At 44.3% G+C, this 27,223-nt stretch overlaps 1 protein-coding gene across 4 annotated transcripts in view; it reads left to right on the plus strand.

Annotated features, from left to right (window-relative positions):
• The window catches only part of Elmod3 (ELMO domain containing 3), a 30,600-nt gene extending 3,715 nt beyond the window's left edge, over positions 1–26,885 (plus strand). For 2 of the 4 annotated variants that reach the window (XM_042690482.1, XM_042690483.1), the window contains exons 3-12: positions 1,165–1,239; positions 2,398–2,467; positions 7,858–7,926; positions 8,754–8,866; positions 10,400–10,523; positions 10,756–10,878; positions 12,562–12,692; positions 24,999–25,075; positions 25,368–25,495; positions 25,918–26,885. In XM_042690482.1, the coding sequence (XP_042546416.1) occupies positions 1,165–1,239; positions 2,398–2,467; positions 7,858–7,926; positions 8,754–8,866; positions 10,400–10,523; positions 10,756–10,878; positions 12,562–12,692; positions 24,999–25,075; positions 25,368–25,495; positions 25,918–26,120 (1,113 nt within the window). In that variant the 3' untranslated portion in view covers positions 26,121–26,885. The remainder of the gene's footprint in view (positions 1–1,164; positions 1,240–2,397; positions 2,468–7,857; positions 7,927–8,753; positions 8,867–10,399; positions 10,524–10,755; positions 10,879–12,561; positions 12,693–24,998; positions 25,076–25,367; positions 25,496–25,917) is intronic. The other 2 variants (XM_042690484.1, XM_042690485.1) reach the window with 2 other exon arrangements.
• Positions 26,886–27,223: the final 338 nt, after the last annotated feature.

Below are 27,223 nucleotides of genomic sequence, written 5' to 3' on the forward strand. Positions count from 1 at the left end.
TGGCATTTCTTTCCTGAGTGATTTTGAGCATGTTTATATGTTTAAGATGATATGTGTTTATTTTAGTATAAATTATGTTTCTTTTGCCTGGGTTTAGCTTCAGGTGTATTTTGGTTGGTTTGCTTTTTTTTTTTTTTTTTAGCCAGAGTTACTGTGTAGCCCAGGCTGCCCTCAAATTTGATATCCAACTGCCCTAATCTCCCAAATGGTGGGATTACAGGTATATACAGTCATGCTCAGCCTGGTTTTTTGTTTGTTTTTAAGTTCCCAATTTTTAGGAAAAAAATAGATTTGGAAAATTAGCCCTGTATCTGTGATAGAAGTTTCAAACAGTTGATCAAGTGTTGTTTTTTTTTTTTTTGGTTGGTCATGGGGCTTGAACTCTGGGCCTGGGTGCTGTCTCTCAGCTCTTCAGCTCAAGGCTAGCACTCTACCACTTGAGCGACTGTGCCACTTCCAGTTTTCTGGGTGGTTTATTGTCGATAAGAGACTCATGGACTTTCGTGCCCGGCCTGGCTTTGAACCGTGATCCTCACATCTCAGCCTCCTGAGTAGTTATTAGGATTACAGGCGTGAGCCACCAGCACCTGGCTCAAGTGTATTTTTTGTTTTGAATTAACAGTAGTAGGGGAAAGGTTTAGCTGTGCACAAACTATGTCATTTAGAGTCTTGAGATATTTAACGGATTTGTGAAATCCATATAAGGTTTTTGAAACAGCATTAACTAAACTTTCTTCTCTCTCCTTTTCCCTCTCCCTCCCCTTCTCCCTCTTCGCACTCTCCCTCTTCCATACTGGGGATCACAGGGTCTAGTATACTAGGGCCTACTAGGCAATCACTGTACCATTGGGCCCTACCCTCACCATGCAGTTTTTCTTACAGCCATATTAAACGAAAGTTTTACTTTTTTGTTTTTGTGGTACTAGGGATTAAACCCAAGGTCTCAAGCTGAGGTTTTTCTATCTAGTAACTAATTTACCTGGAATTCTCCTCTGTGTGTGTGCGTGTGTGTGTGTGTGTGTGTGTGTGTGTGTGTGTGTGTGTGTGTGTGTGCGCGCGTGTGTGTTTGTGTGTGTGCGCACGTGCGCGCGCGCTGGGGAAAGGTGTGATATTTAAACTGTGGTCTTTGTAAGCCTGGGAGGTTGATCCTGGTCTGTGTTACAGGTTGAAGGCATGTCTGATGGCTCTCCCTCACAAGACAAGGACAGCAGTGCTCTTGCAGCTTTCAGAGGAATTCCTGTACATATCACCAACCTCTCAGTGCCTCGTGTCAATACTTAACTTCTGTTGGGTTTGCATGCGGCTGTGTGTTGCCAGACCCTGTGCCAGGAACTGGGGGGACCTGAAGAGGGTGGGAAGTGAGAGGGAAAATGTACAAACATGCCATACTACCTCTATCCCAATAAGATGATTGGATTTACAACCATAATGTGTAAAAGGCATGGGCAATACCAAAGCTATACCTCAATTTTAATTTATTTACTGTTCAAGGAAGATATACACTTGTTCCCCACATTGTTTAGCTTCTACATCATAGCTGAAGTTTTCCAGGTACCTTACTTAAAGTCTGGCTTTGTTAGGCATTGGTGGCTCACAACTCTAATCTTAGCTACTCAGGAAGCTGAGATTCCAGGATCAAAGATCCTGATTGATTTCAAGCCAGATGTGGTCATGCGTGCCCATAATCTCAGTATTTTGGAGGCTGAGATGGTGGATTCCATAGTAAAGGCCTTCCTGAGCTATGTAACAACTAAGAGTCTTTAATTGTCTGCATGGAAAGCAGGAAATGCTTCTCTCTTTTCCACTTTTCCCTACTTTAACCCTGCTATACTAAAATACATCCTTGTTAAAACTTCAACAAAAAAAAAAGACTTTGGGGCCAGGATATGGCTCAGTAGAAGAGTATGCTTAACATATACAAAGTTCACCTTGCAGCGCGCGCGCACACACACACACACACACACACACACACACACACACACACAAAACAAATAAAAAAAAAAACATTGAGCTGGGCGTACTGGTGGCTTCTCTGGAAGGTGAGGTCTGAGGATCCGGTTCAAAGACTGCCCAGGCAGGAAAAACTGTGGGACTCATTTCCAATTTACCACCAGAAAACCAGAAGTGGAGCTATGGCTCAAAGTGGTAAAGTGTTAACCTTTAGCACAAAAGCTCAGAGAGAACACTCAGGCCCTGAGTTCAAGCCCCACGTCTGACAAAACACTGACTTCAATCAGCCTATCAAAGCAGAGCAGATCCTTTGGATCTGCCAAGCATTTACTATCCTCTGGATACAGAGAATCCTCTGTCAAGGATTCAGTAGGGTGCATGGGAAATGCTCATGTATGTATGGGGGAGTGGATTCACTCTAACTCTAAAGGTCTCCTGCCCCTACAGATCTCAGAGTTGAAGAACCATAGCCTTATCCAGGCCTTGAGAGCTGAAGCCAATGGATGGGAACCAGCCGGTAAGGATCTCCCAGGACTCTTAGAGCCTGGGTGGAACCCAGATCAGACCTGCCACAGATGTACTTCCCCTAATCTGAAGTTCTCTTGCTCTTTGTCCTTCAGGATTTTGTAGATTTATTATTCCTCAAGGAAAACTAGAATCAACACTGGATTAGGAATCTGTTTCTCTGCTAATGGTTTACTTTGTTCTTCTGGGCAGATCATGTAAGCCCTATGATGAAAGTGGAAATATTAATAACACTAGACATGGTCTTTTGGGTTACTTTCTACCGAGGTTTACATTTTCTCCTTCAGTGTTATGAAAATGAGGGGAGTGTATTGGGGGAGCACTGGGGCTTGAATTTAGGGGTTTAGGTACTCTCCCTTAGTTTTTTCCACTCCAGGTTGGTGTTCTACCACTTGGACCACAGCCCCACTGCCAACTTTTTGGTGTTTAATTGGAGATTCCTTTCTGGGCTATCTTCAAACTGTGATCTTCAGATCAGCCTTCTGAGGGTTATAAGCAAGAGCCACTCGTGTCTGGCTTATACTGGTGTTTTTGAGCTAGTATCTCTCTTTAGGCCTGGGCTAACCTGGACTGCGATCCTCCTCTTTGTGCTTCCCTGAGTCACGGATCAGGCATGTACCACTATGCCAGCCATTGATCAAGATGGAGTTTTGTAGCTTTTTTTCCCCATTTCCCAAGTACTTAAGGTTACAAGCTTTGAGTTACTGTACCCTTAAATACATTAACAAATTTTACTTTAGATGGTAATTTATTTTTAGTTGGTATGGGGCTTGAACTCTGGGCCTGGGCACTGTCCCTGAGCTCTTCAGCTCAAGGCAAGGCCTCTATCACTGGAGCCACAGCACTACTTCTGTTTTCTAGTGGTTTCTTGGAGATAAGAGTCTCACAAACTTGGGGCTGGGAAGGTGACTCAGTGGTAGAGCACTTGCCTTGCATGCCTGAGGCCCTGGGTTCGAGTCCCCAGCACCACATAAGCAAAAAGAAAAAAGCTGGAAGTGGCGTTGTGGCTCAAGTGCTAGAGCGCTAGCTTTGAGCTGAAGAGCTGAGGGACAGCGCCCAAGCCCAGAGTTCAGGCCCCACGACCGGACCCCCAAAAAAAAAAAAAAAAAGTCTCACAAGCTTCTTCCCTGGTCCAGCTTTGAACCACAACCCTCAGATTTCAGCCTCCTGAGTAGCTAGGTTTACAGGTGTGAGCCTCTGGTACCCAAACATATTTTTCTTTAAATGTTTAAATATTTTATATTTGAAAACAACTGGCAGTTTTGTGCCAAATAGTTTTTTTGTTGTTGTTGTTCTGTTTTGTTTTTGTACCAGTCTTGGTGCTTGAACTCCGAGCCTGGGTGCTGTTCTAGAGCTTTTTTTGCTCAAGGCTATCATTCAGACACTTAAGCTACAGCTCTACTTCACCATTTTTGGTGGCTAAGTGGAGATAAGAGTCTCCTAAACTTTCCTGCCTGGTCTGGTTTTAAACCTTGATCCTCAAATCTCAGCCTCTAGAGTAGCTACTATTACAGATATAAGCTACTGCCACCTAGCTCCAAATAGTTTTTTTTTGTTTGTTTTGTTTTTTGTCTGTTGTGTGGCTTGAACTCTGGACCTGCGTGCTGTCCCTGAGCTCTTTAGCTCAAGACTAGTGCTTTACTACTTGAGCTGGAGCACCACTTCCAGTTTTTTGGTTGTTTATTGGAGATAAGAGTCTCAGAGACTTTTCTTCCTTGAGCTGGCTTTGAACCATGATCCTCAGATCTCAGCCTCCTGAGTAGTTAGGATTACAGGCATGAGCCACTGGTGCCCAGCTAGCCCCAGATAGTTTTAATCATACTAAATAATTGTATTTTTTTTTAGATTTCTTTTAGCTAATGTAGCTTAGTGGTAGAGTGCTTGCCTAGTGTGTATGAAGCCTTGGGTTCAATTCCTCAGTACTACATAAACAGAAAAGCCAGAAGTGGTGCTGTGGCTCAAATGGTAGAATGCTAACCTTGAGCAAAAGAAGCTCTGGGACAGTGAGTCCAAGCCCCAGAACTGGCAAAAATAAATAAATAAATAGATATATTAGGTAGATGCAGTGGCTTTTATCTGTAATCCTAAATATAAGGGAGGCAGAAATAAAATCTCAGTTCAAGATCAACCCAGGCAAAAAAGTTAACTGGGTATGATGGTACACACTTCATTTTAAGTACAAGGGAGGATCATAATCCAAGGCTGGCCTACACAGAAAGCAGAGACCTTATTTGGGGAAAAAAAAAAAAAAGCAAGCAAGCAAACAAACAAAAAAACCCTATAAATCAAAAAGGGGCTGGGGGCATGGCTCAAGCAAGGCTCTGAGTTCAAAATGTAGTAATGCAAAAAAAAAAATTAACTAGTTAATATACTATTTTAATTGATGGTTCTGTTTAATATATGAACATCTAGAAGATAGTCAGAGGTTGGGCGTTTGTTTCCAGATTTTAGGCACCAGCTTAGCTTAATATTGTTAGTTGAAGCTTTGAGTTTTCTTGTTGTCTAACTCGTTATAATAGCAGGTTCCTACTCGGTGACCCTAAGCTCACAGACTGATAGGTAACAAAAGGATCTAATTGCTCAGAGATGAGGGTCTGAAGAGTAAAGAATCAGTACAGCTGTATGAAGGTGAGGAGTAAGGTAGAAAGTCTTGCTCAGCATTCCTCATAGCTTTTTGGGGCTTTTTTGTGTGTTTGTTTGTTTTGGGTCCAGTCGTGGGACCTGAACTCTGGGCCTGGGCGCTGTCCCTCAGCTCTTCAGCTCAAGGCTAACGCTCTACCACTTGAACCACAGCTCCACTTCCAGCTTTTTTTTTCTGCTTATGTGGTGCTGAGGAATCGAACCCAGGGCCTCAGACATGCAAGGCAAGCGCTCTACCACTGAGCCACCTTCCCGGCCCCTTTGTTTTGTTTTGTTCAGCCACTTTGCCCCACTTTTTCCCCCTCCTAGGACCCTACATGTCAAAAGCACATTTTATTTTCTTGGCCATTGAAAGTCAAGTATTCTGTTGAAGTTGTTTACCTTGGTAGCCCTGACACTCTGCTCTTTACCCCAAGCTGGAGGTAGCAAAATGGAATTTCCTAGAGATCTAGACATATAGGACCCTGTGGTCCACAGCCCTGTCAGCCAAGGCTATGCCAACCAACATCAATAACTAACATTACTGAGCACTTAACCTTTGGCTTGCATTCTTCCCTCAGAAGTTAGAAAATTGCCTCATCCTCACAACAGTCCCATGAAGGGTGACAGATGGTTAAGTAACTAGTCCAACTAGTCTAGTAAACAGTAGAGGAAATCTTGTGTGCTTTCAGAAACTATCCTCTACCCCTTCCCTGCTGCATCCCATTAGTATTTGGTAGCATTGTATTTAATCTACAAGTCAATCATTTTTTTGTTACTATAATAAAATACTAAGGCTTGACCTCAGGGCCTAAATGCTATCCCTGAGCTTTTGTGCTCAAGGCTAGCACTCTACCACTTTAGCCACAGCACCACTTCCAGTTATTTTGGTGATTAATTGGAGATAAGCATGTCACAGACTTTCCTGACCTGGCTGGCTTCAAACCATGATCTCCAGATCTCAGCCTCCTAAATAGCTAGGATTACAGGCATGAGCCACTGGCCTTTGTGCTGGTATAGTGACATATAGCAAAAGATGGAGTGTGCCTTTGTATCTTCGCTGACTCTTTTTCTCTTGGTGATAGTGAGGTTTGAACTCAGAGCCTTGTATATGCTAAACAGGCACTTAACCGATTAAGCCATGACCCCAGCTTCCTCTCTTCTTTTTTTAAATTTTTTATTATTATTTTATTATCTTTAGCTGTACAAAGGGGTTTCAGCTCAACACGTCAGTTTATGAGTACAATGCACCTTGACCCATGTCACCCCTTTCATCGTTCTCTTTTATCTCTCCCTATCTCTCCCCTAATTAGCTTTCTTCTTATAAAGCCATTGTAGTGATCATGGGGGAGGGGAGGGAGAGGGAGAGTTCACCTTCAGAACTTTAATCTATCTGGGCTACTTGCCAGGGGCCCCAACTCTAAACACCATAATCAGATTATTTCTACTCTATTAATAACTCACAGGAAAACTTAGGGACACACCCAACCTACATCCACACTATAACACCTTTCAGGCAGTTTTCTGCCAAGTGATGAGGTTATCAGCCAAGACTGTGAGCTATCCTAACTATTTTTACCACTGTGGCTGGAGAAATCCTAATTTCTGGTAACAAAGTCTCCATCATACACATTGTTGATGTTGTATATGGCAAATTGGAAAGGATAGTGACAAAAAACATGCCACTGGTAGCCAGGAGTTGGTGGCTCACACCTATAATCCAGCTACTCAGGAGGCTGAGATCCGAGAATCACAGTTCAAACCCAGCCTCGGCAAGAAAGTCCATAAGACTTAATCTTCAATTAACTACCCAAAAGTTGGAAATGGAGCTATGGCTCAAGTGGTAGAATGTTAGCCTTGAGCACAAAAGCCCAGGGACAGTATCTAGTCCCCAAGTTCAAGCCCTAAAACTGGAGCAGAACTGGTGATTTGGTCTGGAGAAGAGCACTGTGGTGTGGAGAAAAGTGGCAGTGTGGTGGTGAGGGAAAGTCTGTCCTGGTGCTTTTTTTTCTCCAGGCACCTTTTTATATTGTGAGTTAATTCATCGAACATTCATTCATCAGGCATTGTTCTAGTCTGCACAGAGACCTGTCCATGGATGGCTTACTATAGGAGAGATAATTATACCACTACAACAAATACTGAGGGTCAGCCCCTTGTTAAGGGGCTGATTAAGTGGCATCTATCAAAAAGGGACTTAAGACAGCTTTAACTCAGCCTTCAGAGACTTCCGGTGGATGGCTTCAGTCCCAGCCTCATGCAGGAGCTCCAGCTGCCTGCTCCCATTCTTAATCAGACTGATGAGCGAACTGAAGCAGAAGAGAGCTAAACCAGCAGGGGTCCCTGTGGTCCTGCCTCTTTAGCAGAGGATGAGCAAAAGTGTTGAGGTGGGTGAGGGAAGAGCATACCACGGACCTCGGGTAGCTCTCCGAGAAAAGGTAGAAACTGGAAAGGAACTTAGGTACTATGCTGTAGAGTATTCTCTTTTGAGGGTTTTGGGGAGGTTGGAAAAACAGATCGGCCTTTTCAAAAGCTCATTCTGGGATTAGAGGCATGGTTCAAGTGGTAAAGTGCCAACCGAGCAAGTGCGAAGCCTTCAAATCCCAATACTGGCTAAAACAGAACAAAACCTTCTGGCAGCCATGTGAGGAAGGAAGGGACGGGAGAGCAACAAGACCCAAGTCACGCAGTGGAAGTTGGGGTCTGCAACAATGATTCTGATAGACCTAAATTTCACAGGGCCTCTTTTTCTCACTATTGCAGCTGTGAGTGCTGAGGTACTCAGAGCCCAAGAAGAATGGGAAGCCGTGGACACCATCCAGCCAGACACAGGTAACTGTAGGAGAAGCACTGATCACACTGCGCAGCTGTTGACAAAGACTCCCTTCCACATGTGGAGCTATACATATACACCTGTAACTCTGGGACCAGAGATAGAATTCCTGAGTGTTCTCATTTTATAGCTGCATGATGTAGAAGAAAGTCCCTTTCTCAAGTTCAAAATGACAACTCAAGAGGAAATAGGAATACACACCACAGGGAAAGGGCTGTGGTTCCTTTCCCTCTCCAGGGAAGACAGGGAGGACCTGGATCAGAGTCAGCCTCTGTGTAGGGTGACAAGGATGCAGAAGAATGGGAGCAGGCAGCTGGAGCTCCTGCATGAGGCTGGGACTGAAGCCATCCACCGGAAGTCTCTGAAGGCTGAGTTAAAGCTGTCTTAAGTCCCTTTTTGATAGAGGTCTGGGAGTCCCACCAAGGCCCCAGAGACATGTTGCAGTGATAATGCCAATAATGCTCTACAGACTGTAATAACAGATAGGGAGGTGGGTCTTCTAGAGGCGTGAGAAAGGGCAAAGTAGAAATTAGGAAAGACCTCAGAACAAACCAGTGTCACACACCTCTATGGCTACCTATTCCAGGAGTGATTTGCTCCCTCAGAGATAAGTAAAATTTAGGGAGTTCCTTAAGAGCAGGTCTGAGGTCAGTTTTCTGACCTCACCGCAGGGGTCAGCTAGCAAGACGAGTTAGTGTGGCAGATTATGCCAGCTCCTTTAATTGTAGCTTTGTGCTGTCCAGCTAAGCCAGAGCTGAGCTCAGAGGTGTCAACTAGGAGGCATTCCGTGTTTGCTGATGGAATAACCACCGTTATAAACCTTCAGGTATCTTCCATTTTGCCCCTGGGAGCCAGGCCAGCTCAGACCATCCTGGACAGCTCGTCTCCTTCAGTGAAGCTCTGCAGCATTTCCAGACTGTGGACCTCTCCTCCTTCAAGGTGTGGCAGTAGAGAGGCTTGGGGGGCTCCAGCAAGCTCCATCTTCCCAGGAGCCAGGTTTTCATCTCAGCAGGATAGGGCATTGTATAATGGCAAGATAGAAACTTCCAATTGACGGCCTAGTCTCACCTAAGCTATCTTTAGGTACAGTACCACAGCAATGCGTGCAGGTCCCTCTAAGTGCTGGGGAGGTCTGGAATTGAGGATGGTGTAGCTCCTTGGGGAGGTGAGGCAAACAGCCCAGAATGCTGAGTCTTTCATTGCCAGTGGAGGAAAATTCCCTGAGGGAGTCAGCAGCTATTTAAGCGTTTTCAAAAACTATGGGATTGTTGTATTGCTAATGATGGGTAAACCTTGGAGGAAGACTTCTGAGTAGCTACTTCCAGAACAAATAGAAAAGAAAGCAGCAGAGGCTTAAAAAAAAAAAAAGTGGAAATGGAAAAAGAAGAAATATCTGGGGGAATAAAAGTTGTAAGGTACCAGGTGTTGGTGGCTCATGCCTGTAATCCTAGCTACTCATGAGCCTGAGATCTGAGTATCTCAGAGGAAAGTTTCAGAGACTCTTATATCCAGGTAACTACCAAAAAGCCAGAACTGACACTGTGGCTCCAAGTGGTAGAGCACTAACTTTGAACACAAAAGCTCAGGGACAGTATTCAGGCTCTGAGTTCCAACCCCAGGACAAGCACACACACACACACACTCACTGTGGCACACACACACACACACACTCACTGTGGCTCCAAGTGGTAGAGCACTAACTTTGAACACAAAAGCTCAGGGACAGTATTCAGGCTCTGAGTTCCAACCCCAGGACAAGCACACACACACACACACACACACACACAAAGCTCTGAGCATTCTGGGATGTCTTAAATGACTAAGAATAAGTTTAGGGGAATATGATTTCAGGTATTTAATCTGAAGCCTGGCTCAGGAGAAAGAGGCTAAAGAGATAGAAGTTGAGTTGCTTGATAAAAATCCAGAAGCAGAATATTCAATGGCTGGCCACAATGACTTTCCATGGAAAGTCATCATACCTAATGCAGGAATGCTGGTGGTCCAGAAGGCTCCAACCACCTTTCAATGACATCTGACTCCAGTGAGTCCCCACTAACTCCCCTCCCCATAGGCCCTGTCATCCTGGAAGTAGAAAAGGAAGCTGTTAGATTTTTTTTTTTTTTTAAACTCATGTCTTTACAGGGACAGAAAGATGAATGTACAAGGGTAGAAGTGATCCAGCTGGGAACCCTGGCCAGGCTTTTGTCTGACCCTATAGAAGACTTCCCAGTTGGGTATCTGGGTACATGCATAGGACTGGCTGATGATGCTTATGTTCAGAGACATTTTTCTCCTTGCAAAAAATCTAGGAGCTTGAACAGAGCTTATTATCTCTGACATGCCAGCAGGTTCCTTCCATTTCTTCCCCCTTTCAAAGACCAGCCATTAGTTTGGAGAATCTAATTGACTTGAGGTTGATCAAGTTGAGGCAGGTATAATACTCTGTTCATTGCTTGCTTCATCCTCCCCCAGAAAAGAATCCAGCCAACTATTCGTAGGACTGGGTTTGCTGCTCTCCGGCACTGCCTCTTTGGACCTCCAAAGCTCCACCAGGGCCTTCGGGAAGAAAGGGACCTGGTCCTGACTATTGCTCAGTGTGAGTGCTTGGGCACCGCCACAAAGCAGAGGCTGCATGTGGAAACAGGATAGTGCTCTTGGCCTACTCCATAGCTGAAGCTAAGCCAGAGCTCTTGCATGTACCACATTGGTGGTACATGCAATCAGAGATCAGAGGAAATTAAAAAACCCAGACATGCTGTTCCCTGAGATGTACCCAGTCCTGTCCTAAGGGATGGCCCAACAGAGAGTATTGGTGTGTTTTGAGACAGGTGGTTTGGACAGTCAAGATCCAATGCATGGCCGAGTTCTCCAGACCATCTACAAGAAGCTGACGGGCTCCAAGTTTGACTGTGCCCTCCATGGAGACCACTGGGAGGACCTGGGCTTCCAGGGTAAGAAATGGCTCATCTTTCCTTGCCTCTGATTCCAGCATCAGAATGAGAGACCAAATGGGCCTCTCCCAGCCAGGCCTCCATGATGAGGCAGGACATGTAGGAGGAGGATGTTGGAGGGAGAAGCAGATACAGAGGCCCAACCAAGGCAGCACTCTGTTAGAAAATCAGCAAGAATAGTTGAAGGCTCGACAAAAGTGATGAGAGAAAAGGTTGCTTTATGGCTTCCAAGCTTTGTGGTCTCAGAGTCTGTTACAGCACATATACCATGCACAGATGAAAAGCATTGCAGTTATATGATATGGAATCTAATTTCCTTGGGGTTTTTTTCCCTTTTTAATGAAAAACTTTTTTGGGGGGGAGGGGGCCATTGGCTTGAACTTAGCACCTGGTCTTCATACCTGAGCTTTTGTGTTCAAGGCTAGTGTTCTACCACTTTGAGCCACAACACCATTCCCAGTTTTCTCATTGTTAATTGGAGATAGTCTCATGGACTTTCCTGCCTGGGCTGGCTTTGAACTGCTATCCTTGGATCTCAATCTCTTGAGTAGCTGGGATTACAGGCCTGAGCCACCAGTACCCAGCTTCCCAGCTTCCAGAGAGAATATAATTATATAATATATTCATATATATACACATATATATACATACATATATACTATTATTATACGTTTGCATATATTTGCATATATAAAATTGAAATAAACTTCACTTGTTTTGAAATTATACTGGTTTATTTTTCCAGTCATATCAAATTTACACTTGCAAGTTTGGGAATTGGCAAGGTGTCTAATCCCTGCATTTCCCTCATCTACGGCATAATTGTCCTAAATATGTCTTCTCTATATATGGAGAATTGAAGCTGGAGATGTTAGGATTCTTGTTTCAATCATTAAACTTAATTTTAGTTAGCTTTGCAGCTCGTGCTGGTAGCTCACGTCTTTATAATCCTAGCTACTCAGGAGGTTAAGATATGAGGATCAGGATTCAAAACCAACTAGGGCAGGAAAGTCTGTGAGACTCTTTTTTTATCTCCAATTAATAAACACAAAGCCAGAAGTAGAGGTATAGTACAATTGATAGAGCATCAGTCTTGAATGCAAAAGTTAAGGGAGAGTGCCTAATCCTGAGTTCAATCAATCCCCAGTACCAAAAGAGAGAGAAAGTGAAGGATAACATTGTTTAAAAAAAAAAAAAAGAGCTGGGCACAGGTGGCTCACGCCTGTAATTCTAGGCAGGAAAGTAGTCTGTGAAACTCTTTATCTCCAGTTAACCACCAGAAAACTGGAAGTGGCACTGTGGCTCAAGTGGTAGAGCACTCACTCGCTTTGAGCTGAAGGACACTGCTCACGCCCAGAGTTCAAGCCCCATGACCGACAAAAAAAAAAAAAAAAAGGAATATACTCATTGACTTATAAAATGGTAGCCCCTCTGTACAACACCTTAACAATAAGCTAAATTAAGAAAAAAAAACAAAAAGAGAAGAGGGAGGAAAGAAAAGAGAGGGGGGAGAAAGAAGGAAGGGAAGGAAGGAAGGAAAGAAAAAGAAGAGAAAGAGAGAGGAGACAGAGAGAAAGGAAAAGAGAGAAAGAAGGGGACTAAATCAAGTCCCAGAAACTCAAGGAAGCAAGACTTCACAAGCCTGCTCACTGGCACCCCATTTGCTCATGGTTTCTGTTACAGGAGCAAATCCAGCCACAGACCTGAGAGGGGCGGGCTTCCTTGCCCTCTTGCATCTGCTGTACCTGGTGATGGACTCAAAGACTTTACCTATGGCCCTGGAGATTTTACGCCTGTCTCGTCACCACATCCAGGTGGGACGTGGGTGGAAAGCCTGATGGAAGGGCTGTAGAGACAGGCCCTAAGCAGCCAGGCCCACCTTGCAGATCCCTATCTCTGGTTGCTGAGGGCTGTCAGGATCCTCAAGGCAAACCTGGGAGAGGCTTCTCTGTCCATTTATGCACCCTGGAATCTGACCTCTGCCACTTATTAGCTGTGGGCCTCCAGCAAGTTTCTTGCAATTTAGGGCCTTGGTTTTCTGCCCTGTCAAAGCGTTAACTGGCTCCCTGGAGCTAATGGCATAATACAAGAAATGATTGCACACAGTGAGGCACTGCTTCTGCTCTGCACCCTGGGGAAATCGTTGCACAGTGCTGGTACTGCTCCTCACCCTGAAGCGGGGAATTGATCTTCAAATGACCCATGAACTTGCTGGCAGTCTATAACCCCTTGGTCTCTGTCCAAATCTGTCTTCTGGGAGGAGGTATGATAGTTTACTCAAGTAGTAAAAGATGATACTCCCTCCATTGTAGAAAACTGATCTGACCTGCTTCATTTTCTTTGTCTACCCAGATCCATGGGGCACAGAATTCATTTGTTCAATATGAGTTTAATACAAAGAAAGTAGTTAATGCTGCCTTTTTTAGTTTGAGCTCTTGGAAAGAGAGTTGCCATCAACTTTTTTTTTTTTAAGATAGAACAAAGCTGGGCACTAATGGCTCACAGCTATAAGATCTGAGAATTGCCGTTCAAAGCCAGACCAGGCAAAAGAGTCTATGAGACTTTTATCTCCAATTAACAACCCAAAAACCTTAAGTGGAACTATGGCTCATAGTAGTAGAGTGCTAGCTTTGAGAAAAAGAGCTTAGGGACAGTACAGTGTCCAGACCCTGAGTCCAAGTACCATGACTAACAAAATAAGTAAGCAAATAAATAAATAAAAGAAGGACTTGCAGAGGGGTTCAGTTTTGCCATATACATTTGGAGAAATACATCCAACTCCCAAGTATAGTTGGAAATATGCATGTGGAATCAGGGAGAAAGTTCTAGATTTGAGATTAAAATTGGAGACTTGTCAGCACATAGATCTGTGGCTATTCTATGGCTGTCCTCAAGCCAGAAATACACCATCACCTGGGAGCTTGTTAGAACCACATATTCTGAGACAGTATGGTGGCACACTCCTGAAGTGCAACATTCAGGGAATTGAGGCAGGAAGAGCTTGGGTTATATAGCCTGGGTTATATAGCAAGACTTATATCAAAGAAAATAAAGCCAGGTACCGGTGGCTTACACCTGTAATTCTACTTACACAGGAGACTGAGATCTGAGGATCGTGATTTGAAGCCAGACAGACAGGAAAGTCCGTGAAACTCATCTCCATTTAAAACTAGAAAACAGGAAGTAGTACTGTGGCTCAAAGTAGTAGAGTGCTAGCCTTGAGTGGAAAAAAACTCAAGAGACAGCACGCAGGCCCTGAGTTCAAGTCCCACAACTGACAAAAAGAGAAAAGAAAGCAGGGTGTTGATGGTTCATACTTATAGTCCTAACTTCTCAGAGACTGAGATGTGAGGAGTATGGTTGGAAGCCAGCCCAGGCTGGGAAGTACGTGAGACTCTTATCTCCAATTAATCACCAGAAGGCCAGATGAAGACCAAGTAGAGATTTGTCTCAAGTGATAAAGCACTAGACTTGAGCAAAAAGTTGGGGGACAATGCCCAGGACTAGTGCATGCACATGTGCACACACACACATACAATAAAGAGAAAAAGAGGAAGGAAGGAAGAGAAGAAAAGAACAGCACAACACATTCTAGAGCCCATCCTCAGATTCTCTGAATCCTGTGTTGTAACAAACACCGCAGGAAATTCTGAGTACTACTGGAAAGGATCTGGCTTCCAGTTGTGAATCTGGAGAGTGAGCATGTTCTGAACTGTTCCAACACTGAGTGGGTGGAGACAGGGAAGGAGGAAAGTAAGAGGAGCTCAGGAGGAGCAGATCTCTGGAAGCTATGGGAAGAAAGCACACGGAGCAATCCTGGACCACTGGATCATGTGCTGACAGATGTGAGGATTGCTTGGACATGTGACTAGGGACTAGGGGATCACAGTAGTAGTACTTTTGTAACTTTTGTTTTTGTTGTTGTTGTTCCAGTTCTCTGGGGCTTGAACTCAGGGCCTGGACGCTGTCCCTGAGTTTGTTTGCTCAGGCTAGGGCTTTACCACTTGTGCCACAGCTTTACTTAGAGTTTTGTTATTTTGCTTTTGCTGGTCCTAGGGCTTGAACTCTGGGCCTGGGCTCTGTCCCTGAGCTCCTTTGGCTTAAGGCTAGCACTCCACTAGCCACAGTGCCACTTCCAGCTTTTTCCTGTGATTAATTGGAAATAAGAGTCTGACGGACTTTCCTGCCTGGGCTGGCTTTGAACCACCGTCCTCAGATCTCAGCTTCCTGAGTAGCTAGGATTACAAGCATGAATCACCAGCACCTGGCTTAGTGGGAATACTTGGAGTAGGTGTTAGAAACATGAAGCTTTGATGCAGATTAGGTTTAACAGGGAATGGGAGAGATAAGTTGGAGACAGTTTTTTTCAAGGAATTTTCTTGCAACAAGAAGAATAAGAAATGGTAATGGGTAAAGATCCTTTTTTAAGGAGTTTTTGTTTTTGTATATTTCCAATGTCAGAAAATGCGTGCGGTAGCAATGTCATCTAATAACATGGCAAATCAAAGATGAAGCCTTCTAGGGAGGAGAGGAGAATGGTCAGGAACATAGCAGAATATTTCCCCTACCTCTAGGCCCAACGATAGGAGGGCTGTCAAAGAAAAAGTCCTGAGCATTTGACAGCCCTGCCCCCAGAACCACCTGTCCTCAGCAGAGAGCTAGGTCCTCAAATAGGCTGAGTCTTTATTTGAAGGGCTATTTGTTGATACTGGCAACATTACCAACAAATCATGTGACAAGCATTGACCGTGACCATTGTGCCAGGAACATGGTGGCACAGTTTGGGAAATTGGGGCAGAGTGAAAGATGAGGACAGACCAAGGGTTGCCCAGGACTGAGGAACAGATTTGTTGTAACTATAGCAAGAGCTACAAAGAACAGGAGACTGGCCCTAATACACTCAAGATAAGTAAATGGAGGTGCAAAAATAGTTCAGAGAGCTCTCATATACCAACTTCACCCATGATAATCTTGCATACTCATAATACAGTTATCAAAACCAAGAAATGATTAACTAAACTACAGCCTTTGTTCAGATTGTGTTTTTCTCCAGTTTGTCACTTGTGCCTGGATCCTATTATGTTTGGTTCTCTTGTTTCTTTTTCTTTTCTTTTGTCAGTCATGGGGCCTGAACACTCTACCACTTGAGCCACAGCACCACTTCCGGCTTTTTCTGCTTATGTGGTGCCAAGGAATCTAACCCAGGGCTTCATGCATGCAAGGCAAGCGCTCTACCACTGAGCCATCTTCCCAGCTCCTGGTTCTCCTGTTTCTTTTTTTTTTTTTTGGGGGTCGGTCGTGGGGCTAGAACTCTGGGCCTGGGTGCTGTCCCACAGCTCTTCAGCTCAAGGCAAGCACTCTACCACTTGAGCTACAGCGCCACTTCCGGTTTTCTGGTGGTTTATCTCCTGCCCGGGCTGGCTTTGAACAGTGATTCTTTGTCCTTTGTGACCTTGACATGTTTGAGAGGGCTGCTCAGTGACTTTGTAGCATGTCTTTCAATCTGGGTTTGTCCGATGGTTTTCTAAAGTTCAATCAAGATTATGCATTTAGGTGAGAATGGCACCAGGAGAGTGCCATGACCTTCTCAGGGCCTCATATAAAGATACATACACCGTCAGTATGCCTTACTCTACTGATGATAACGTGGGCCACTCGGTGAAGATGATGTTGGCTGTGTTTCTACACTATAAAGCTACCGTTTTCCCTTTGTAGTTAATAACTGTCTTAAGGAAAGATACTTTGACACTGTGCAAATCTGTTTATCCTCAAACTTTTACCTGTTACTTTTTTTTTTTTTTAATTGTAAAGATACTATACAGAGGGTTACAGTTACATGAGTGAGGTAATGAGTACACTTCCTCTTGAACATTGTTACCCCCTCCATTGTTTTCCCCCTACCATCCCCTCCCTCCCTCCCTTCCCCGAGGTTCTTTTTTTTTTTTTTTTTTTTTGATTGTGATTGAGTGATTACATAATTTCAAAGTCACAAGTTCATTCTAACTTCCCTGGAGCAAATTGTCTACCACAGTCTGTAATATATAACAGTGTTCACATGTTATATACCATGTTTGTGATCAGCAGCATGGGGATATTTAGTAGTGGTTCAACCAGATGAGCGGGAGTTCTTTGTTTCTTAAGTCCTGTTAGTTTTGTCGTATCACCTAACCTTTTGGATTTAGCATCCACTTATCAGGGAGACCATGTACCGTTTGTCTCTTCGTTCTTGGCTTACCTCGCTCAACATGATTCCTTCTAGCTCCATCCATTTCCCTGCAAATGCCATTATTTTGTCATTTCTAATGGCTGCATAATATTCCATTGTGTATAGATACCACAATTTTTGGATCCATTCATCTGTGGTGGGGCATCTAGGTTGTTTCCATATCCTAGCTATTGCGAACAGTGCTGCAATAAACATGGAAGTGCACGTGTCCTTGTATATTGGTTCCTGTTGTTCAGGGTAGATGCCTAGAAGTGGTATGACTGGGTCGTAAGGGAGGTCAATCTTTAGCTTTCTAAGGACCCTCCAGACTGCTTTCCAAAGTGGTTGTATAAGTGTACATTCCCACCAGCAGTGTAATAGGGTTCCTCTTTCTCCACATCCCCTCCAGCATTTGTCGTTGGCTGATTTGTGGATGTGGGACATTCTGACTGGGGTAAGGTGGTATCTCAGGGTTGTCTTTATTTGCATTTCCTTCACCACCAGGGATGATGAACATTTCCTCATGTGTTTCTTTGCCATTTTTATTTCTTCATTTGAGAAGTCCCTCTTTAGTTCCCTTGCCCATTTAGTAATTGGTTTGTTAGGTTTGGGAGGGATTAGTTTCTTGAGTTCCCTGTATATACAGGATGTTAACCCCTTGTCTGATATATTGCTGGTAAATATTTTTTCCCAATTAGTTGGTTGTCTTTCTAGCTTGGTTGCGATAGATTTAGCTGTGCAGAAGCTTTTTATTTTAAGGTAGTCCCATTTGTCGAGTCTCTCTCCAACTTGTTGTGACCCTGGGACTCTGTTCAGGAAGTTCCTTCCTGTGCCTATTAGTTCAAGTGTCTCTCCTACTCTGTCCTGTAGTAGTTTCAGAGATTCAGGTTTAATGTTAAGGTCTTTAATCCATTTTGAGTTGATGTTGGTGCATGGTGATAGGCTGGGGTCCACTTTTAGTTTTCTGCATGTGGCTGCCCAGTTTTCCCAGCACCAGCGATTGAAGAGGCTGTGTTTCTTCCATTGTATGTCTTTGGCTCCTTTGTCAAATATCAGCTGGCTGTAGGCCTGTGGATTTATTTCTGGATCTTCTATTCTGTTCCATTGGTCTTCGGGTCTGTTTTTGTGCCAGTACCATGCTATCTTTGTTATTATAGCTCTGTAGTAGAGTTTGAAGTTCCGCATGGATAGCCCTCCCATATTGTCTTTATCCCCTAGAATTGTTTTGGCTATTCTAGGTCTTTTGTTGTTCCATATAAATTTTTGGACTGTTTTCTGTATTTCAGTGATGTACGTCATTGGGATTTTAATAGGAATTGCATTGAATTTGTATATTAGTTTTGGAAGTATTACCATCTTTACTATATTAAGTCGCCTATCCAGGAGCATGGGAGGTCTTTCCATTTCCTAGTGTCTTCTGCAATTTCTTTCTTTTAACTTTTTATAGTTCTCATTAAATAGTTCTTTTACATCTTTGGTTAGGTTAATTCCTAAATATTTTATTTTTTGGGAGGTTATTGTGAATGGGGTTGCTCCCTTTATTTCCCTCTCTTCCTGTACGTTATCAGTGTATAGGAAGGCAACTGATTTTTGTGGGTTTATTTTGTATCCTGCTATTTTGCCGAAGTGACTTATGATTTCTAAAAGTTTGGGGATGGAGTTTTTGGGATCATGGAGGTATAGTATCATGTCGTCTGCAAAAAGGGATAGTTTAACTTCTTTCCCTATACGGATCCCTTTAATGTCTTTTTCTTGCCTTATTGCCCTGGCTAAGGGTTCTAGGACTATGTTGAAGAGGAGTGGAGACAGTGGGCATCCTTGCCTTGTTCCTGATTTTAGGAGGATTGGTTGTAGCTTTTCCCCATTAAGTATAATATTGGCTATTGGTCTGTCATAAATGGCTTTTATTGTTTTTAGAAATGTTCCTTCTATTCCTATTTTCTCCAGAGCTTTTAGCATGAATGAATGTTGAATTTTATCAAAGGCCTTTTCTGCATCTGTGGCGATAATCATGTGATTCTTGACCTTGGCTCTGTTAATATGCTGGATTACATTTATTGACTTACGTATGTTAAACCATCCCTGTGTCTCTGGGATGAAGCCTACCTGATCATAGTGTATTATTTTTTTTATGTGTTTCTGGATTCTGTTAGCTAGAATCTTGTTAAGGATCTTTGCATCTGTGTTCATCAAGGAAATTGGCCTGTAATTCTCCTTTTTGGTTGGGTCTTTGCCTGGTTTGGGGATGAGTGTGATATTGGCTTCGTAGAATGAGTTTGGGATAGCTCCCTCCTTCTCTATTTCTCTGAAGAGCTTGAGGAGTATGGGTATTAGTTCTTCTTTAAAGGTCTTATAGAATTCTGCTGTGAATCCATCTGGTCCTGGGCTTTTTTTTGTTGGAAGACTTTTGATAGCTTCCTGTATCTCATTATAGGATATTGGCTTATTTAATTGGTTAACTTCTTCTTTGCTCAGTTTGGGTAACTTGTATTTCTCTAAAAATGCATCCATTTCCGCCAGATTTTCTTCCTTTAGAGAGTATAGCTTTTGAAAGTAGTCTGTTAGAATTGTTTGGATATCTTGGGTATATGTTGTGATGTTTCCGGTGGCATCCCTAATCCTATTAATATGGGTTTCCTGTCTTCTTTTTTTAATTAATCTTGCCAACAGGCCATCAATTTTGTTTATTTTTTCAAAGAACCAGCTTTTTGTTTGGTTTATTTTGGTTATGGTTTTCTGATTTTCTAATTGGTTAATCTCTGCTCTTAATTTGGTTATCTGGCTTCGTCTAGTAGCTTTAGGTCCCATTTTTTCTTGTTTTTCTAGCTGTTTTAGTTGCAACATGAGATTATTTACTTGGTCTGTCTCCATTCTCTTGATGTGGGCACTGAGGGCAATAAATTTGCCCCTCAGGACTGCTTTCCTGTTACTTTTTGTATGTGTGAGTATGTGTGTGTGTACATTACTGGGACTTGAACTCAGGGCTTAGGTGCTATCTCCTAATTCTTTTTCCTAAAGAATGGCTCTTTAGGAAGTGGCGCTGTAGCTCAAGTGGTAGAGCACTCACCTTGAGTTGAAGAGCTGAGGGACAACGCCCAGGCCCAGAGTTCAAGCCCCACACCGACAAAAAAAAAAAAAAAAAAAAAAAACTATATAAAGAATGGCTCTTAACCACTTAAGCCACAGCTTCCAGCTTTTTGGAGATAAGAGTCTCACAGACTTTCCTGCCCATGCAAGCTTCAAACCACAATCCTCAGACCTCAGCCTCCTGAATACCTGGAATTACAGGCATGTGCCACCACCCCTGACTAGCAGTTACAGTGTTTCAATGTAAAACTTGACCTCCAACCCATACAAGTTTGCTATACACATTTTTTGTTTTTGTTGGTGGTGGTGGTGGTCATGGGGCTGAACTTAGACCTGGGCGCTGTCCCTCAGCTCTTCAGCTCAAGGCAAGCATTCTACCACTTGAACCACAGTGCCACTTCCGGTTTTCTAGTGCTTTATTGGATATGAGTCTCACAGACTTTCCTGCCCAGGCTAGCTTTGAACTGTGACCCTCAGATCTCAGCCTCCTGAGTAACTAGGATTACAGGCGTGAGCCACCAGTGCCCAGCTCCACATTTTCTTTCCTTTCCTTTGCTTTCTTTCTTTCTTTTTTATTCCCAGTCCTGGAGCTTGAACTCAGGGCCTAGGCACTGTCCCTGAGCCTCTTTTGCTCATGGCTAGCACTCTACCACTTGAGCTACAGTGCCACTTCCAGCTTTTTCTGTTTATGTGGTACTGAGGAAACAAACCCAGGGCTTCATGCATGCTAGACAAGCATTCTACCACTAAGCCACATTCCCAGTCTGGCTAAACACATTTTCCAGATGTAGTCTGTGAAAGCTGAGGAACAGTTGGAGGATACTTACTAGCTAGCAGCTGGTCTTGTTCTCTCCTAAAGAGGGAGCTGAAGTTTCAGGGGTCTTTTAGTCCCTAAACATAACCCTGAACAGTATTTTAGCTTCAGGAAACTTTATGTCTTGGGGAAAGTGCAAAAGGAAAGAGACATTTAGAACTGGAATCCAGGTGACCCATGTAAAACTGTTTCTGAGAATACGGATAGATCCTTCATGAATAATTATATTTTACCATACACTTGCTCTTTATTTTTACACTGAAAAAAAGAGAAAGAAAGGATGATACCACGCAAGTATGTATGATAATAAAACAGGCAGTAATGACATATATATGAGAGCATAAATGCATTTCTTCAGCAAGGATGATTTCTTCTGACAAGGATGAACATTTGGCTGGGAAGGTGGCTCAGTGGTAGAGCACTTGCCTTCCATGTATGAGGCCCTGGGTTCAATTCCTCAGCAACACATAAGCAAAAAGAAAAAAGCCAGAAGTGGCATTGTGGCTCAAGTGGTAGAGCGCTAGCCTTGAGCTGAAGAGCTGAGGGACAGCGCCCAGGCCCAGAGTTCAGGCCCCACGACCGGACTCCTCCCCCCCCCCCCCCCCCAAAAAAAAAAGGATGAACATTTGTTTGCATTTACCTGGGCAAATTTTACACTTAGTATGTTGAGTATATGATCTTAATTAATGCACACAGCACTCTGAGATAGAAAGAAGGATAATAGAAATGAACTGTAGAAAATAAAATCTACCTTGTACTTTTTATAATGACTAGTGATTTGATTTCCTCTCATACAGCACTAGAATTGGGCTCTCAAAGTCACTCCAGGAGGGGCGATTTGCTAGGACTTGTAGGAATGCTAGGATCTGATAGGACTCAGCTAATCATTATATTCATGCTCACAGCTAAATTAATAATGCAGATGCAAAGTCAACAAAGAGATGAAGTGCACAGGACCAAGTTCATATGAAGCCAGGGATCCAAAAGTCTCCCGGCTGGGCATGGTGCCAATATCATAATCCCAGCACTTGGAAGTACTTTTTCTAGAAGGAGGAAGATCATGAGTTTGAGGCTAGTCTGGGCTACATATTGAGAGCCTGTCTCAAAACTTTCTCAAGGAACTTTCGTAAGACTCACTGAACTCTTCCAGCACACAATTCTGTGGTACATGTAAAATGTTGCCAATCAGAGAACTGGGTTTTTATTAGGATCTGATTATGCTATGCCAACCACATACCAAAATTCTAGAATCACAGGCCAAACACTGGTGTCCTACAATTGTAATCTTAGCTACCTAGGAGGTTGAGATCGAAAGATTGAGGTTCCAAGCCAGGCCGGGCCAGAAAGTCTTCAAGACTCCATCTCCAATTAACCAGCAAAAAGATTGGAGGTAATGCTCAAGTGGTTTACAGCACCAGCTATGAACAAGGAAGGCAAGAGTACAAGGCCCTGAGTTCAAGCCCAAGGATGAGCATAAAAACAGTAAATTATAGAATCACAAGGAAAGCAAATGTTTAGCATATATTTTGCTTGTTCAAGCAGATCAGGAAATATGAGCCACTCTTATTAGGGAATGGTAGAAACCAGTTCAAAATCTTAAGTACCCAGATGCCAGCCACAACCCTGCTTGTAAGCATAGGAGAGAAAAAGACAAATCACTTGCTTCAGAAGATATTCTGCAGGCCTGCCACATTAACTCTTCCACAGCATTCAGGTATTTATTTCCTGAATTTGATTTTGAGAGACAGTTCTATGGCACAGTGTAACAGAATTTTCTTCTGAGATACAGGTAAATATAAGCACATAAGGACGTTGTTCTATGCTAAGGAATGCAGCTTTCTGCATGTGTGTGCCTATGTATGTGCTACTCTGGAAACTAACCCATCAAAACTGCAGATTCCCTGGGAAATTGCCCTTTCTGTTTAGAAACCAAGCTTGGTTGGTTTTGTTGTTTTGTTTGCAAGTACTGGGGCTTGAACTCTGGGCCAGGGCTCTATCCTTGAGCTCCTTTTGCTCAATGCTAGCACTCTACCATTTGAGCCACAGCACCACGTCTGGCTTTTTCTGTGATTAATTGGTGATGAGTCTGATAATCTTCCTTCCTAGGCTGGCTTTGAACCAAAGCCTCTGATCTCAACCTCTTGAATAGCTAGTATTATAGACATGAGCCACCAGTACCCAATGTTTGGTTGGTTTTATTATTATTAAATATTAGGAAGAAGTTGGGATGCCAGTGGCTCATGCTTGTAATCCTGGTTCAAAGCCAGCCTGACCAGGAAAGTCTGTGAGACTCTTCTCTAGTTAACTAGCAAAAAGCCATAAGTGGATCAGTGGCTAAAGTAATAGAATACCAGCATTGAGTTAAAAAGCTAAGGATCAGCACCCAGTCCCTGAGTTCAAGCCCAGTATGAGCACAAAAAATTTTAGGAAGGAACCTGCCCCTCTAAAAAGAAAGCATTAAAGCATTTAACATGAGCATTTATGTATTATGGATATGTGTATGAATAGACATAAGAAAGGAGCATTAAGGTGGACCCATAGGTATTCTGAGGCCCATCCTGGTTTAAACACCACTCCCGTACCCCTGCTGCATCCTTAGATGTGACCTGCACAGCAGCTTCTTGGGCATTTCTGTTGTTCAATGGCACATGCCAACAAGTCAAGGCTGCCTTTTTACCTACTTGGCATCTTCTCTGTTTTTGAATGAGGTGCCCATGAGCAGCCAGATAGCCAGAAGCCAGAGGAAGAACAGATTAAGAACCTTTAAGAGGAGACAGGATCTGGTGACTCACGCCATTAATCCTAGCTACTCAGGAGGTTGAGATCTGAGGATCATAGTTCAAAGCCAGCCTGGGCAGGAAAGTCTGTGAGACTCTTATCTTCAATTAACCACCAGAACACTGGAAGTGGACCTGTGGCTCCAAGTGGTACCATGCTAGCCTTGAGCAAAAGGAGCTCAGGGACAGAACCCAGGCCCAGAGTTCAAGCCCCAGTACTTGCAAACAAAACAACAAAACCAACCAAGCTTTGTTTCTAAACAGAAAAGGCATTTTCCCAGGGAACCTGCAGTTGTGATGGGTTAGTTTCCAGAGTAGCACATACAGAGGTGTACACTGAGGAAGACATGCAGAAAGCTGCATTCCTTAGTATAGAACAAAAGCCATGGGGCTGGGAAGGTGGCTCAGTGGTAGAGCGCTTGCCTTGCATGCCTGAGGCCCTGGGTTCGATTCCTCAGCACCACATAAGCAGAAAAGAAAAGCCGGAAGTGGGGCTGTGGCTCAAGTGGTAGAGTGCTAGCCTTGAGCTGAAGAGCTAAGGGACAGAGCTCAGGCCCAGAGTTCAGGCCCCACGACTGGACCCCCCAAAAAAAAAAAAAAAAAGAACAAAAGCCAAAGGTTCCCAGGCCCTGACGTCAAGCCTCAAGACTGACCAAAAAAAAGCTACAGAAGCTGAGTGCCAGTGACTCATGCCTATAATCCTAGCTACTCAGGAGGCTGAGATCTGAGGATCACTACTTGAAGCCAGCCTGGGAAGAAAAGTTCATGAGGTTCTTTTCCCCAACTAACCACCCAAAAGCCAAAAGTAGAGCTGTAGCTCCAGTGGTAAAGCACTAGCTTTGGGCAGAAAATCTCAAGGAACAAGACTCTAGAGTTAGGGATCTGAGCTTTATGACTCCTGCGTCCCAGCCCAAGGAGGTACATGGTCTGTGAGCATCGTGAAGAGCAAGGAAAGGGTCAGAATGTTAAAAAGGCTGGAGAACTGGCTCATGGCCATGAAGACCAGCTGTGGGAGAAATCAGCTCAGGCAGAATCCTGGTTCCTAGGCTCCAGGAAAGCTTTGTAAGTCACTAAGATGAGCTTCCTCATCTGTGAGATGGGAATAGGTAAAAGTAATGTCAGCTTCTGCTTCAAAGGCCAGTACTGCTTTCAGGCCACCCTAGGGTGCTGATGACAGAAAGAACACAAGGAGACGCCTGGCATGGCCACTGACCTGATCCCTCCTGCCCCATTCCAGCAGTTTCCTTTCTGTTTGATGTCCGTGAATATCACACGCATCGCTATCCAGGCCTTGAGGGAAGAGTGTCTCTCCAGGTGAGTCCTCCCCACTGCCACCAGCAGAGTCCAGGCCTGTCCCACCCCAGCCTTATTCTCCACAGTTCCCTTCCTCACCTGACAGCTCCTCCAGAACCTGGTCAGAGTCTCCATGTGCCTGTCTTCCAGGCCAACCTGCTCCTTCCCAAACTGACCCTGATGCCTAGGGAGAAAGATGGGGGCTTCCTTGGTTAGAACATGGTGCCCCTAGGGGACCAAGAGGGAGGGCAGAAGAATCTGGAGGTGTTGGCCTCCAGCTGTGGCTAAGCAGATCACTTCCCTTGTCCTACAGGGAGTGTAATCGGCAACAAAAGGTTATCCCAGTGGTAAACAGCTTCTATGCCGCCACTTTCCTCCGCCTGGCACATGTGTGGAGGACCCAGAAGAAGACCATCTCAGACTCAGGTTTTGTCCTCAAAGGTGTGTTCTTTCTCCTGGTAAGGTGGAGGCCAAGAACACCTGTGTTCCCAGGTCCAAAGACCCCAGTGTGATTGTTAGATGGTTCTAGGCTGCACTCCCAGCTTCTGTCCAGTCCAGTCTCTAGAGCCCACTTGTTCTCCATTATCTCCCACCACTTCTGTCCCTTTCCAGCTATATACCTGATAATCACATCTGAAGCAAAAACCAGAAGCTGGAGCCCAGCCATTGGATTGTCTCTTCAGAGTTGAGATGGGTGTGTGGTCCCTGGGCTCTGTGGTTGCTCATCTTCCTCTGTTTCCTCCATCCTAGGAGACTTAGTTTTGTCTCGTAGGATAAGCGTTGAGGTGCTGGGCTTGAGGCCCTGTCTACTGAGCCATCTAAAGCTCCTTAAGCCTTCAGGTCCCCAATCCTTTCTGTTCCAGACTTGGAAGCATTGGCCAAGAAGAGCCCACGGCGTCTGCTCAGGACCCTGGAGATCTATCTGGCCCGGGTCTCGAAGGGCCAGGCCTCCTTATTGGGATCCCAGAAGCATTGTGGGCCACAAGGCCATAACTCCAAGGATCTCACCTTCACTGGTGTGTGTGACCTGCAGCCTCACTCCTCTGAAGGTGCAGGACTGATCTGACCAAACCCAGAGACAGACAGGAGGAAGATTTGGTGGCTATGCGACAAGCACTTTCAGAAGGTGTGTGGCTAGGCCAAGCCCCTTACTGCCTCAGCAGGTGATTAGGAAGCTCTTGGATTTGGTTAAAGAAAGCCAAGCACCTTCACCAGCCTGGAACATTCTCGGGCACTAGACTTGACCCCTTCTCTGGACCAAGGAGAAGTCTGTTCATTCCCAGATAGGATCCAGTCTACAGTGTTGAATTCCAGATATCTCAATTTGAGGGAACAGATCCTGAGGGAACAGCCCTACCAGGCATTCCCATAACCCCATCTGGAAGGAAATTCCCAAGTAGAAGAAGCTAGAATTCCAACCCCCTAACAGCAATTGGGCTCCACTGTTTGGAATTCCAAGAGGAAAAAAAAGTGGTAATGGCTGCAGCCAGCAGAGGGCAGCATAACCTAGAAGAAACCTCTGCTTGGCTGACGGTGGGGTGGGGATGTGCTTTTCCCTCCAGCCACCCCCATTATCAGGGCCCTCTGAGCTTCCAGTCCTTACACTTGCCTAGCCTTCGCTTGCCCCTCTCTTCCCCACATTGTTTATGATGTAGAAATGGACAAGTGGTTACTTTAGGATCTCTGTGGCTGCACCATCCTAACCACCTCTAGGCTGGAGCCTCTTGTGGAAGCTGACCCTTCCCTTGAGGATGGTTTTCTGGCCTAGTTGGGTAAAGAAGGACATTCACTTAAACACCAGCAATTTTTAAATAAAAGAAATTATTCTAGTGTATGGGTCTCAGATATTTTCTTCCAAGCCAGGTCTTGCAAGGCCTTCTTATGACTCTCTTGTCCCCGGTCTGGGGGCAGGGGGGAAGGGGGAAGAGGCAGGAGGCTGTCTCTTCAGGGCCCTAGGAACGAGAAGTTGCACACTGGCTGAACTCCAGTTAAGCTTGCAGGAGTCCATTTTCCTTATGGCTGCACTTGTAGGACCAGAGACCCAGTGTAAGCTCTAGCCAGTGGGATGAGGTATCCTGGCTCTTGTTAATGATAACTAGTAGGTCCACACTGGGTTCTCCTTCCAACCTTGGCTCTGTTGCTCCCCACTGACCAGGGAATCAGATCTGA

The sequence above is a fragment of the Dipodomys spectabilis genome, unplaced genomic scaffold, assembly GCF_019054845.1.
Source record: "Dipodomys spectabilis isolate Male_0828 unplaced genomic scaffold, ASM1905484v1 ptg000137l, whole genome shotgun sequence".
Taxonomy (NCBI): Eukaryota; Metazoa; Chordata; class Mammalia; order Rodentia; family Heteromyidae; genus Dipodomys; species Dipodomys spectabilis.